The following is a 14,842-nucleotide window of genomic DNA, read 5'->3' as shown; positions in this document are numbered from 1 at the left end:
AAATACAGTGTAGACATTGTTAATGTTGTAAATTACTATTGTAGCTGGAAACGTCAGATATTTTTATGGAATATTTACATAGGTGTACAGAGGCCCATTATCAGCAACCATCACTCCTGTGTTCCAATGGCATGTTGTGTTAGCTAATCCAAGTTCATCATTTTAAAAGGCTAATTTATCATTAGAAAACCCTTTTGCAATTATGTTAGCACAGATGAAAACTGTTGTTCTGATTAAAGAAGCAATAAAACTGGCCTTCTTTAGACAAGTTGAGTATCTTGAGCATCATCATTTGTGTGTTCGATTACAGGCTCAAAATGGCCAGACTCATCAGTCTATTCTTGTTCTTGGAGATGAAGGCTATTCCATGCAAGAAATTGCAAAGAAACTGAAGATCTCGTACAACGCTGTGTACTACTCCCTTCACAGAACAGTGCAAACTGTCTCTAACCAGAATAGAAAGTGGCAGGCCCCGGTGCACAACTGATCAAGAGGACATGTACATTAGAGTGTCCAGTTTGAGAAACGGACACCTCACAAGTCCTCAACTTGCAGCTTCATTTAATAGTACCTGCAAAACACCAGTCTCAACGTCAACAGTGAAGAGGCGACTCCGGGATGCTGGCCTTCTAGGCAGAGTTCCTCTGTCCAGTGTCTGTGTTCTTTTGCCCATCATAATCTTTTCTTTTTATTGGCCAGTCTGAGATATGGCTTTTTCTTTGCAACTCTGCCTAGAAGGCCAGCATCCCGGAGTCGCCTCTTCACTGTTGACGTTGAGACTGGTGTTTTGCGGGTACTATTTAATGAAGCTGCCAGTTGAGGACTTGTGAGTCGTCTGTTTCTCAAACTAGACACTCTAATGTATTTGTCTTGCTCAGTTGTGCACCGTGGCCTCCCACTCCTTTTTCTATTCTGGTTAGAGACCGTTTGTGATGCTCTGTGAAGGGAGTAGTACACAGCGTTGTACAAGATTTTGAGTTTCTTTGCAATTTCTCACGTGGAATAGCCTTAATTTCTCAGAAAACTAATAGACTGACGAGTTTCAGAAGAAAGTACTTTGTTTCTGGCCATTTTGAGCCTGTAATTGAACCCACAAATGTTGATGCTCCAGATACTCAACTCGTCTACAGAAGGACAGTTTTATTGCTTCTTTAGTCAGAACAACAGTTTTCAGCTGTGCTGACATAATTGCAAAAAGGTTTTCTAATGATCAATTAGCCTTTTAAAATGATAAACTTGGATTAGCTAACACATTGTGCCATTGGAACACAGGAGGGATGGTTGCTGATAATGGGCCTCTGTACGCCTATGTAGATATTCCATAAAAAATCTGACGTTTTCAGCTACAATAGTAATTTACAACATTAACCATTTCTGAACTGTATTTCTGATCAATTTGACCCCATACTTTTGAATGGTAGTGTAGTGTGTGTGTATATTGTATATACTTTGTTCCCCTTTTAGGTGGAAGATGACATTTTGTTATATATATTCAGAGACTGGAATAGAGTAGCTAGGGCCTAAAGTGTATAGAGGCTGACCTCTAAAGATGCCTTTGGGAGCTGGAGGGTCTTCTGTATATGCTTATGGTGCAAAGTAACTAAAGATAATGTCCTACTGCTAACACTGACCTGGAACTGTTGCATTGCCCTGTGTGGGTGTGGAAGTTGCTGTGGATGCGTGGAAGCTAATTGTTTCTTCTGTCTGTCCAGGTGGGGCGAGACTCTTCCATCCATATATGGGACACAGAGATGCTGAAACCCCTGTCTGTGTTGAAAGGATTCCACCAACTGGGAGTGTGTGCCCTAGACTTCTCAGGTAGTACACCAGGGCTGTTTACAGATGCTTTCCATACACTCTCCAGATAGTGTAACGCATTGAACACAACAACAACTCAATATTGCTTTAACCTAGCCTGACATTCTCAGTCAGCCATGGAGAAAAATAACTCTTCCTTCACACAGGAAATGGGTGAGTTGAAATGTGTTCCAATTTAGAAGCATGGCGCTGAACAACCCTTTTATGGAGATAGTCTGTGTACTGTGGCAGGCTGGCAGCATCAAGGCAAAGGCTCTCATCTCTCTCTTGATAATTGGCCACAGACAGAGGCGTAGCTGCCATTACCTGCCATGGATCAAACCTATACCAGGCTAGTTTACTGTTCCTCACAAAACAAGAGTAAATAGAGAGGCTCTCTGTGTGAATTTTGAATTGATTGAGGTTGTGTTTTGTTGTTCTTCCTCAGCGGATGGCAAGCGACTGGCCTCGGTCGGGCTGGATGACAACCACACCATTGTCCTTTGGGACTGGAGGAAGGGGGAGAAGCTCTCAGCCATTAGGTTAGTACAGTACAGTAGCTGTTATGGCATCTCAGATGATCCATTCAGATCTCAGCAGTCTCCTCAATAGGCAGACTAGAGACATCAAAGGTCAAGATAAGTCCTAAGGGCTGACGTTCTTCAGGAACGCTCCACTTACTGATGAAAAACAAGACTAGAAAATGTTTCTCAGTGAGTTAGCTCATGATATATATACAGTAACAGTCAAACGTTTGGACACACCAACTCATTCAAGGGTTTGTCTTTATTTTTACTATTTTCTACATTGTAGAATAATAGTGAAAACATCAAAATGATAAAATAGCACATGGAATCATGAGGTAACCAACAAAGTGTTAAACAAATCAAAATCTATTTTAGATTATTCAAAGTAGCCACCCTTTGCCTTGATGGCAGCTTTGCACACTCTTTGCATTCTCTCAACGAGCTTCACCTGGAATGCTTTTCCAACCATCTTAAAGGAGTTCCCACATATTCTGAGCACTTGTTGATGTTCTTTTCCTTCACTCTGGGGTCCAACTCATCCCAAACCAACTCAATTGGGTTGAAGTCGGGTGATTGTGGAGGCCAGGTCATCTGATGCTGCACTCCATCACTCTCTTTCTTGGTCAAATAGTCTGGAGGTGTATTGGGTCATTGTATTGTTGAAAACAAATGATAGTCTCACTGAGGGCAAACCAGATGGGATGGCGTATCGCTGCAAAATGCTGTATTAACCATGCTGGGTAAGTGTGCCTTGAATTCTAAATAAATCACTGACAGTGTCACCAGCAAAACACCCCCACACCATCACACATCCTCCTCCATGCTTCACGGTGGGAACCACACATGTGGAGATCATCCGTTCACCTACTCTGCGTCTCACAAAGACATGGCAGTTGGAACGAAAAATCTCAAATTTGGACTCATCAGACCAAAGAACAGATTTCCACTGGTCTAATGTCCATTGCTCGAGTTGCAAGCCTCTTATTATTATTTGTGTCCTTTAGTAGTGGTTTATTTGCAGCAATTCAACCATGAAGGCCTGATTCACACAGTCTCCTCTGAACAGTTGATGTTGAGATGTGTCTGTTACTTGAACTCAGTGAGGCGTTTATTTGGGCTGTAGTTTCTGAGGCTGGTAACTCTAATGAACTTATCCTCTGCAGCAGAGGTAACTCTGGGTCTTCCATTCCTGTGGCGGTCCTCATGAGAGCCAGTTTCATCATACCGCTCAATGGTTTTTGCGACTGCACTTGAAGAAACGTTCAAAGTTCTTGTAATTTTCCAGATCGACTGACATTCATATCTTAAAGTAATGATGGACTGTTTCTTTTTGCTTATTTGAGCTGTTCTTGCCAAAATATGGACTTGGTCTTTTACCAAATAGGGCTATATTCTGTATACCACCCCTACCTTGTCACAACACAACTGATTGGCTCAAATGCATTAAGGAAAGAAATTCCATAAATTAACTTTTAAGAAGGCACACCTGTTAATTGAAATGCATTCCAGGTGACTACCTCATGAAGCTGGTTGAGAGAATGCCAAGAGTGTGCAAAGCTGTCATCAAGGCAAAGGGTAGCTACTTTGAAGTATCCCAAATATAAAATATATTTGGATTTGTTTAAATGTTTTTGATTACTAAGTGATTCCACATGTGTTATTTCATAGTCTTGATGTCTTCACTATTCTACAATGTAGAAAATAGTAAAAATAAAGAAAAACCCTTGAATGAGTTGGTGTGTCCAAACGTTTGACTGTTACTGTAGAGTGACCATAATAAAACTAGTTTTGGTCCAGATTCAGTTTGGTATTATTCATGTAAATGAGAGGTCTTTGTCCACAAGCTATGATCCGGTCAGTAGTTCCTGCAGCATAAATCAGTTATCCACCCCCACACTGATTCACAAAGATACATGTCCAGTCATGCAATGTCCAGCATCACAACCATCCCTTGGCCATTGTACAAGCTCCGGAGCCAAGAGAATAACAACAAGTACTTCATTGCTCCTGATCAAAACATTCCCTTTAATTCCCTAGACAGCTTGAGCACCTCCACTTTAAATGTGGACATTTATATATGAGGGCAACATTGATATAGTTCTTGTGAAGAGAGGAGGGAGGGGAACCACCCTGCAGACTCTTAAAGCTGTTCCTTTCTGAATAGAGAACACTTGGCCCTGCCAACTCACAGCTGAATGATTAAGTGTATGTCTGGTGCAGATCTCTGGTCCATCCATCTCAACCTGGGTTTAGGCTACATTCACTGTGAATATAATCTCAAATGAAAAGTGGCCATTTAAAAAAAGAAAATTATGTAAAATCAAGTGGCATTTCAAACTAGCAAATATCAAATATCCAGGAATTCAAATATGGTTGTCTTGCATCTATATGGACACTGATTTCCCCTAATGCTGGTCTTATTTCTCTATGGCTTTGCACTTTATATTCATAGTGGTAAAATAGTCCTTTGGAATTCCATCAGGCTAGTTAGAGCAGTGGAGGCTTGCTCATGTCCTGCCTGCGTGCTGTAGCTGTTGTGTACTGTGCTCCCGTGGCAGCTCAGAGACAGCTTGGAGCTGCACTAATCTCCTTTGCAGGCCCTGGTGGGCAGTGCAGTGAGGCGGGCAGAGGGAAATGGGGCCTGACAGAGCCTGCCTTGTGCACTGCACTGCCTAGTCCTCAGCTGGGAGAGGAGCATGGTGAGGCAGAGATAGGGAGAGGGGGCAGGAGAGAAAGATGGAGATGAGCGGGGGAGGAAGAAAGATGAGTGGGGGAGGAGACCAATAGGAGACGGGGAGGGAAAATAGTGGGAGAAGGGGATTGGGATGGAAGTGAGAGAAGGAGAGTGAGAAAGCTTGAAAGGGATAGAGAGATGAAGTCGGTATCAGTTCTGCTCTGGCCTCAGTGAGCGCCATGTAGTGATGCAGCAGCACAAAGGCCAGTGATTAGGGACCCAGCCCAGTGTGCACTACACTCCATTGGATCAGACAGGAAAGGCCAGTGATTAGGGACCCAGCCCAGTGTGCACTACGCTCCATTGGATCAGACAGGAAAGGCCAGTGATTAGGGACCCAGCCCAGTGTGCACTACGCTCCATTGGATCAGACAGGAAAGGCCAGTGATTAGGGACCCAGCCCAGTGTGCACTACGCTCCATTGGATCAGACAGGAAAGGCCACTGATCCTTATTGTTCATATGGGAGGCAGGCAGCCAAACTGTGCAGACGCATTGGGTGTAATATGATTCCCTGTACACTAACTGTCTTCTAAGTTTATTCCACTTCTATTTCAGATCCATGTATTTTTGTGCAATGGAATTAATGCAATGTTTTCAATAATTTTTTAGGGGAAGCAAGGATAAGATTTTTGTCATAAAAATGAATCCGTACTGTTCAGACAAGCTCATCACAGCAGGCGTAAAGCATATGAAGTTCTGGCATAAAGCAGGTAAGAGACCGCAAAGTTAAACAAAAGTTGGCTCAGCAATGTCTCAAAGAATGATGTGATGTGTTGTCATGTAAGTTAATGACACAACCTCTCTTTCAGGTGGTGGTCTGATCGGGCGTAAGGGTAATATGGGGAAGACCGAGACAATGATGTGTGCTGTATATGGCTGGACAGAGGAGATGGTGTTCTCAGGGACGTGCACAGGAGACATCTGTATCTGGAGAGACATGTTCCTGGTAAAGACAGTCAAAGCCCATGATGGCCCAGTCTTCAGTATGCACGCCCTGGAGAAGGTACTGGACGGGAAAGGAAGGGGTTTAAACACTGGCCATTTGAAATGTGAAATAGAGATGACACCTCTCTCTCTGTGTCTCTCTTTCTTTCTTCCCCTCTCACTGTTTCTCTCTTTGTTTTTGCCATTACTCTTCTGATGGTGTAGTATTGTCAATGAATAGAGTAGGATTGTATTCTTTCAGATGTCAGTTTTATACAACGATGCTATGTGAGTGATTAAAGAAGAGATATTCTCCTGTTCTCTCGTGATGTTCCACTCTGTAGGGATTTGTGACAGGAGGGAAGGACGGCATAGTGGCTCTGTGGGATGATACCTTTGAGAGATGCCTCAAGACGTACGCCATCAAGAGAGCAGTCCTCGCTCCAGGCTCCAAAGGTAAAAGGTCACCCTTTCACTGCCGTGAAGCCAATCACGTTACATACTGGGCTCATAGCTCCAACGCCAAAGGAATCATTCAGTGGAAATCCATTTAAACACTCAATCCATTTAGCTTTAATGAAGATTGCTTCCTCTGCCCCTGGTTAAATGAAAGTCCTTATCCTATAATTCACTCTATAGGGTTACTGTTGGAGGACAACCCTTCCATACGTGCCATATCACTTGGTCATGGTTATATACTGGTGGGGACAAAGAACGGAGAGATTCTGGAGGTGGATAAGAGTGGACCCATCACCTTGCTGGTCCAGGTGAGCGGATACAGAGTGTTACATACAGTGTCATTATAAAGTCAACAATCTGTCACAAATGTCACAATGAACAGCACACACGACAGGTACCAGCTGTGCTTAACTGAGGCTGGCAGGGATGTGGCAGCCTGGTTTTTGTAGCTTGGTTAGGTGGGAGCCAATGAGGTGTCAGTAATGAAGGTGTCAGCTGGGGGCACATTATTTTGGGTTGAAGGTTGTACTGAGAGACTGGCAGTGAGGGGAACTGTCTCTTCACTGGAAACCATTGTAGAACTATGTTATACTGTATAGTACCTGGAGTTACGTTGCAGAAACTGTTTATAATACTGATGAATGAGCCCTGCAGTCTTTTAATTTTGTAAAATAATTTTGCAAAGACAAGTGCTTCTACTATCTCCCCAGGCCTCATTTGACCCATAGGAAACCCAGAGCTGTTATTGATTTTCTTGTGAAATGCTCTAGAGCAAATGAGCAATTTCTTATGGGTGAAGCCGAGCAACAGAAACATATGGAATGAGCTCTGAGGCTTCTGTCTGCCTGGCTCCTCCATTGATTTTCATTGTGCACTTAAGAATTTTCAGAACAAATATGTGGATGCGTGTTCGCAAAATGCTACACTGTGCTAGACATGTAGTCCGTGTATTTATTTTACCTGGGTGCTATGTGTATCAAATATTTTATGTTAGAAGATATAAAATGTGGTTCCTAACCCCTCTCTGTCGTACCTTGATTAGATTGAATTGAGTTGCACTGAGTGAATGGTATTGTCTATTTGATGGGTCCACAGGGTCACATGGAGGGTGAGGTATGGGGCCTGGCCACTCATCCCCATCTCCCTCTCTGTGCCACTGTCAGCGATGACAAAACCCTGCGCATATGGGACCTGTCCCCCAGCCACTGTATGCTGGCTGTACGCAAGCTCAAGAAAGGTGAGTCACTCAAATAGAAAGGTCTATGCTACATTCATTCACTTCCTTTTTTCCCTTTCTGTGGTGCATTCTTATAGTCATTAGGTGCATTCTCTGAGGTACTAACTGACCTCCTCCATAGGGGGGCGCTGCTGCTGCTTCTCCCCTGAGGGCAAGGCCCTGGCAGTGGGCCTGAACGACGGAAGCTTCCTCATCGTCAACGCAGACACCCTGGAGGACCTAGTGTCCTTCCACCACCGCAAGGATATCATCTCAGACATACGCTTCTCACCAGGTCAGACATTGTCCTCCCTCCATCCCTCCACTCATCCCTCCCTCCATTCATCCCTCCAGCCCTACAAATTCCCTCCATATTCTTTCCTGAAGAAAGAAAGACAAAGTGTAAAAAATGACTTTTTCTTAAAAATAAAGAGAAAAACTATATGAGATATGGCCAGTTATTCATATTTTCCCCCTGCTGTGAGAAGAGGTATTGCTGCAGGCTTGACCCAAATACACTGATGTATGTAACAAGGCCAGGCAGGGAGAGACACAGTCTGTCTGAGTGGGAAGAGAGTAGTGGGGGAGGATAAAGTGAGAGCAAGATACTAAACTCTCTATCTCATGGCCAGTTAACCTTAATCTACAATGCTAAGGATCCAGTTTCCCAACACATAACTGATAGTGCTTCTAATTGCTTCTCTATACAATATAGATGTCTGCACTCTTATACACTGTTCAATGTGTTGGCAGATAGTAGTTTTATTATTCTAAAGAATTGTGACGACCATATACATACTGTAAATATGGAGTACTGTTTGTTGTCAGAGTTTATTTAATGTGTGTTGTTATCTTGGCTGCTGACCAGAAGGCCTGACAGACTTGTAACAACAGAAAAGGAAACCCTTTTGAAACATGGCTGCTGTGTTTACACAGGTGCAGGGAAGTACCTGGCGGTGGCGTCGGTTGACAGCTTTGTGGACATCTATAATGTGATGAGCAGCAAGAGGGTGGGGGTGTGCAAGGGGTCCCTCAACTACATCACCCATCTGGACTGGGACAAGAGAGGTAAACATGTTCGTCTAACAACTACACTGATTGTGGCAGTGACCTTTGCAGGTGACAGTTGACCTGGACCAATGCCATTGTATTTCAGGCTATTCTTATTGTTGGCTCATTCACAATGTGTGGACATCCATTTTAAACCTCTAGGTAAAGGAATAGTCGTTTGTTATTCCAAGTATGATAACTGAATGATAATGCTACTGGGTTGTTCCACCGATACAGTGCCTTTTGAGAAGTGTCAAATATTTTGATTTCACCTCATTTGAGCTTTCTGACATAAAGAGCACATGTTCAACCTCATAAAAAACAAGTTTTTCCATCTGAAGAGGTTAAATAAAAAAAATGGCTCTATTAAGTGCCTATCAAGTGCCAAATAAAGTAATGGGGTTGACCTTAGGAAGGTTGATGATTTCATCTTAAATCAGCTATAAATCCCCTCATGAGAGGAGGAATGGAAGCGTGTTGTGTGCAACAGGGAGTGGCAACTGAATGCAAGCATCCCCAAAGAAATGTAATTGCTAACAGAGTTGAAGAGCAACGCTCGATCCGCTCAGTTTTCCAGCACAAAACACCACCCAGTGGGCAAAATGACATTGGATCTACGTGGAAAACTGATTGGATTTGTGAAAAGCCTTAAGTACATTTCATTTTTTTTTAACAAACTTTTAACCTTAATCTGATGACATGGTGACATTTTATTTTGTGTTGATCTCATGTTGAATTCAAGTTAGTTGACAACTCAACCAAATGTAAATCAAAACTAGATGCTGAACTGAAGTCTGTGCCCAGGGGACCGTAATGGCCAGAAAGAGTAGATTCAGCTCACCTGCTATTACATTATGATTTGACTATTAGATGTTAAATGTTTCTTTTGAAACATTTTTTTTAAATGAATAGTTTCACCATATTAAAATGAGAGTTCAGTTCAAGTAATAGGGTTGATCTTAAAATGAGGGACAGACGTAAATTAATTACTAATCACATGAAATGAATAATCATTTTAAGAAAACAAAATAATGAGGGCTTTACAATGATGGTGAAAACATGGAGACGTTTTTGGATTAAGTGGGTTGAAATCGTCCTAGAAGTGAAACAGGGTTGGCGGAGGGACAAGTCAAAATGCTGAATTTTGGCACTGTAGCAAGCCTTTATTCATATAAAAATGTGATTGATTGAATTCTTGATGAGTGCAATTAATTTAATATAACAGGCTTTTAAAATGTTATATTTGTGCAAAATTCTACTTAAAATATCAAAGGGACGCAAAAGGCACTAATTTTGTGGAACGACCCTACTATAAACCACAAAAGGGTTCATTTAATATCAGATTCAGTCTTAACTGTGTTCTCTCATTCACAGGAAAACTACTGCAAGTGAACACTGGTGCTAAAGAACAGTTATTTTTCGAAGCTCCACGGGGAAAGAAGCAGACCATTCCTGCTACAGAGGTAAGCACAGCACATCATATACACTGCTGCCTGCCATGGCCCATGGCATTGTCGTGGCTATAGTGGGGCTGGCCTACTTTCCCCCCGAGATGTCACAGGACAGCGTGGTAAGGGCACTCAAGCATTAACACAGCCCATTTTTCTCCAGCATCATTCTAATTCTGGCAATGGAAATGGGATAGTGTTTTTAGGGCCTCTTTATACTGTGTGATGTTCAGACACCTTTTGAGGCACGGGGGGGGGGGTCAGGCTGGTGTCAAATCTCATAGGAACCACTGTTGTCCACCTCACCACCCTTCCTCTCATCTCTCCTGGTCCTCTCCTTCAGGTAGAGAAGATAGACTGGAGCACATGGACTTGTGTTCTCGGGACGTCCTGTGAGGGGATCTGGCCAGTGGTCAGTGAGGTTACCGAGGTGACCACTGCCTGCCTTAGCAACAACAGAAACGTGCTGGCAACGGGGGATGATCTGGGATACGTCAAGCTATTCAGGTATCCTGTCAAGGTAAGGCACTTATAATGAGCTATTCATGTCTTCTCATTGCCCTTACTAGAATGTAATACATTTACACTGTTATGTTAATGCTAATGTTAAAACGATGTTATTCTAACTTAATGTTACTTCTGCCCACAGGGAAAGTATGCAAAGTTCAAGCGCTATGTGGCCCATAGCACCCATGTGACTAACGTGCGGTGGACGCATGACGATGGTCTCCTGGTGACGGTTGGTGGGGGTGACACATGCCTCATGATCTGGACTCACGAGGCCGAGGGGCACAGGGAAGCCAGACATTGTGATAGTGAAGAGTCGGACATCGAGAGCGAGGATGATGGGGGTGAGAAATGCACACAAATACACACAAGTCATCATATAGTCACTTTCTACTGATATAGGTAGCCTCCCTCTAATATTTGATTATGTTTAGCCTCTCATAGATGGTGTAAAAGGCAGCATGTGTTCTGATCTAGTATCTTTATCTTTTCTGTCATTGGCCAGGTTATGACAGTGATGTGACGAGGGAGAATGAGATGAACTACACCATCAAGGCCTTATCCACCAACGTGCGACCCATGACTGGGGTCAAACCCCACTTGCAGCTGAAGGAGCCATCTGTGGACGAGAGGTAACAGTCCACAGGGCTGTGGAGAGACACCCCCGGGTTCAAATCTCTTTTTCATGTATTTTCCATTTGAGGCTTTCTTTATTGGGCACATGATGGACACAAAATATTTAAGACAATCAGTTTAAACTGAAACGAGGTGTAGTGAAAGCAAATCCAATTGGAATCTCATAATATGTCAAAGTGACACCAAAGGGTCCACCAACCCAATTTGTGTAAATCCAGATTCCCTCAATCACGTTTCTTTTTTTGCCTTTACGTAAATTCATACTGTCCCTTAGAGGATAACCTCACCTCTCTCTTCTTCTCTCTTCAATGGCTGTCCCTCTGTCTCTGTCTGTCCTGCTCTCCTCTTTCATTCTACTTGAAGGCAGGGGGTAGTCAGGTAAGAGACTTTACACAAGACATCCCCATTACTTTAGGGAAATGTACCTCTTGCTAGGCACAAATATCTCAAATCTCAATTGATAAAGCATGTTAATCTGTGGTCTTTTACAGAAACTATGGTCCAAATAAGCCGTACAGAACGTCTTTACTTGGGTTTTGGAAATATTTGTCTGTTTCGTGAACTATGTGGAAGAGTTTATAATAATAAGTATGTCTGCTTCACACTATGGTTTGACAACCCATGCAGCATCTGTGGGTGCCAGTTAGTGATTATCATAGAGATGCTAAAGGTGCTGGTTGTTATAAATACTCTGTGGCGCTGAATGGGGTGTATTTTATGTCCTCTGTGGCTGCCTTGTCAGTGTTGTGTTATGCTTCTGTGTCGGTGGGGCAGCTGTGAACGCTGTGCTGTCAGAACCCCTTTTCTCATGTTCCATTTGTCTTTGTTATTGCTGCCATGGAAGAGGGTCAAGGTAAGACACATCCCCTATGTTCCATATTAACTTCTTCTGATTGAATATTTCAGACCCACATTTCACTTATTGAGCACTTATAGCTCAAGAAACGTCTTCTCCAAATACATGATTCATTAAGGTCTTGACTTGTATTTTGGATCTTTGACTTGAGAAAGATTGAGGGGTCGATGGGGTCATACACAGTAGCTCCTATTATTCTAGCTGTCTGTTTCAGACCTCCTGTTAGCAGGGCGCTGCCACAGCCTGAGAAGCTGCAGACCAACAATGTGGGCAAGAAGAAGCGGCCCATTGAGGTGAGACTGGTGTTACCTTAGGACTAACACACCCATTCAAATAATATTTTATGGATGTTAGCTATTGATGCAACCTACATTAACCCACATATCTCATCAAATTCGATTTTTGCATTAGTATTTGTCATGCAGCAAATAGGTTGGTCATTGTTTTGGTAATGCAATTATTTAGAGTCAAGAACTGTGTTCTGCTTTGTCCACTCCAGACATCCTCTTCAGGGACCATAATTTAACCATAATCACATCTTGAGGAAGCACATGCTCCTGATGCGCTGCTGTACCTTCAAAAAGAAATTGGTCTCATCTCCCTCAGTTGTCATAGAGATGATTTTGATCCTGACCCTTTCATAACTCTTCTGCAGGACCTGGTGCTGGATCTGGTTTTTGGTTACCGGGGCAATGACTGCCGCAACAACGTCCACTACCTGAATGAGGGGACGGATATCATCTACCACACAGCTTCTGTCGGTATCGTCCTCAACTTAACCACAGGTGGGAGGGGTTGGAGTAGAGAAGGGATGAGCCGAGTTGTGTTCATCTGAAGAGGGTTTTACAGTATTGTTGAATGAGCCTTAATGCTGTTCTTTGAAATACTAAATATGTTGATTGTCCTTTACTGTTCTTATGAGGGATGTCAATTCACATATTTGTGTGTGTGTGTGCATGGCGTGTGCACGTGGTTGCGTGCACGTGCCTGTGTGTATGTGTTTCCTTGCAGCCTGCCAAAGCTTCTATATAGAACATAGTGATGACATTCTGTGCCTGACTATCAATCAACACCCCAAATTCCCCAACGTGGTGGCAACTGGCCAAGTAGGTATGTTTGTGAGAGGTTGACCTCATGTTTTCTTCCCTATGTGCTGTAACTGTGTGTTCAACTGGGGGATTACTGTACCCCCCCCCCCCCTTATCTGTGCTCTGATGAAACTTACCTGTATAGTTGCAAACTCCACACAGTTGAATAAAAGAGTAATTATCATGCATGCTTGCTGTGTACCTTGCAATCTACAGAAACCTTCCAAAAACACATGCTATGCAAACAGTCTCTAAAGAGTGAATCAAAAGCTGCATGTGGGAGGTCTTTGTACAATTCCCATGCACATGTTAGCTCTTTATGAGGAAAACTACTACAATACAGTATTCTGTCAATATTCTTATTAACACTTGGACTGCGTAAAATAGTGTTTTAGAGTTTTACTAGTGCCATTGATCTTCCTATTATTTAATTAATCTTTACATTTGTTCCATACAGGTGATACTGGTGATATGTCAGGTAAGAACTTCGCCATTTCAATAGTTTTGGTTTGTCCCAGACAGCAGGATGTTGTTCTGACTGAGAGTGTTTTGGTGCACTAGTAGAAAAAAATCAATAATTTTGAAAATATCCTTGATGATGTTTTCTTATGGTAGATTGAGAATAGCTTTCTCTTCTTCATAGATAATATTGATTGACAGCTTTCCAGTTAACCTTCTACTGCATCCACAGTGTGTTATATTGATAGACTGCGACCTAGTGGGTTAGATGGGAAGGGCAGGTGTGCATCTCACACAACCTTGCTTGATTGCTTCAGTTGCTTGTAGCCCTGTAGCTCTTGTTTGACCCCCACTTACATTGGTACTCAATTCAAGACAAGTTTTTTATATGAATGTACCATTGATATTCAATATCCATTATAACTTATGTCATATGGTCCGACAAATGTAAAAACATCATATTTAAAAGAAGTCACAGTCATTGAATTTCATCATTTGTGGATTTAGTTGGGGCCTAATGTTTCTGGCCTCTTTTCATCCAGCATACATGAAGCTTGAATCTACACTGCTGTTGTTCCCTCCCTCAGCCACGTCGCCCTCCATCCATGTGTGGGATGCCATGAACAAGCAGACGCTGTCTGTGCTGCGCTGTTTCCACTCCCGGGGTGTCTGCTCAGTCAGCTTCAGTGCCACTGGGAAGCTGCTGCTCTCTGTGGGTCTGGACCCAGAACACACCATTACCATCTGGAAGTGGCAAGAAGGTAAATACCTCACACCAACTCATTACAGGTTTTTCACCTTATCACGGTGCACCTGTTAGTGCCCAGCTGCAATGAATACAGGGAGATAGGTCCCCTACAGAGCTTATATCAATGCACCATTATTTTCAAGGTGCCAAAGTGGCCAGCCGGTCAGGTCACACTCAACGGATCTTTGTGGCAGAGTTCCGTCCGGACTCGGACACCCACTTTGTTTCTGTTGGGATAAAACATGTGAGGTTCTGGACGCTCGCGGGCCGGGCTCTGCTGTGCAAGAAGGGTGTGATGAGTTCCATAGAGGACGCCCGCATGCAGACCATGCTCTCTGTAGCATTTGGAGCTGTAAGTCCATTCCCCACTCTCTATGTTACTGCCCAATCG

The 14,842-nt window shown here is 43.1% G+C and overlaps 1 protein-coding gene across 1 annotated transcript in view; it reads left to right on the top strand.

Annotated features, from left to right (window-relative positions):
• LOC135508208 (echinoderm microtubule-associated protein-like 5) overlaps window positions 1-14,842 on the top strand; it is a 75,132-nt gene that overhangs the window by 55,382 nt on the left and 4,908 nt on the right. The window contains exons 15-33 of the mRNA XM_064928243.1: window positions 1,713-1,818; window positions 2,246-2,339; window positions 5,670-5,770; window positions 5,870-6,063; window positions 6,329-6,440; window positions 6,624-6,751; window positions 7,539-7,680; window positions 7,802-7,954; window positions 8,596-8,727; window positions 10,084-10,172; window positions 10,501-10,677; window positions 10,807-11,008; window positions 11,170-11,296; window positions 12,371-12,449; window positions 12,812-12,941; window positions 13,168-13,266; window positions 13,702-13,722; window positions 14,291-14,464; window positions 14,595-14,803. Of these exons, the coding sequence (XP_064784315.1) occupies window positions 1,713-1,818; window positions 2,246-2,339; window positions 5,670-5,770; window positions 5,870-6,063; window positions 6,329-6,440; window positions 6,624-6,751; window positions 7,539-7,680; window positions 7,802-7,954; window positions 8,596-8,727; window positions 10,084-10,172; window positions 10,501-10,677; window positions 10,807-11,008; window positions 11,170-11,296; window positions 12,371-12,449; window positions 12,812-12,941; window positions 13,168-13,266; window positions 13,702-13,722; window positions 14,291-14,464; window positions 14,595-14,803 (2,469 nt within the window). The remainder of the gene's footprint in view (window positions 1-1,712; window positions 1,819-2,245; window positions 2,340-5,669; window positions 5,771-5,869; window positions 6,064-6,328; window positions 6,441-6,623; window positions 6,752-7,538; window positions 7,681-7,801; window positions 7,955-8,595; window positions 8,728-10,083; window positions 10,173-10,500; window positions 10,678-10,806; window positions 11,009-11,169; window positions 11,297-12,370; window positions 12,450-12,811; window positions 12,942-13,167; window positions 13,267-13,701; window positions 13,723-14,290; window positions 14,465-14,594; window positions 14,804-14,842) is intronic.

This window comes from Oncorhynchus masou, chromosome 21 (assembly GCF_036934945.1).
Source record: "Oncorhynchus masou masou isolate Uvic2021 chromosome 21, UVic_Omas_1.1, whole genome shotgun sequence".
NCBI classification, from domain to species: Eukaryota; Metazoa; Chordata; class Actinopteri; order Salmoniformes; family Salmonidae; genus Oncorhynchus; species Oncorhynchus masou.
This window is presented reverse-complemented; position numbering and strand designations above follow the sequence as displayed.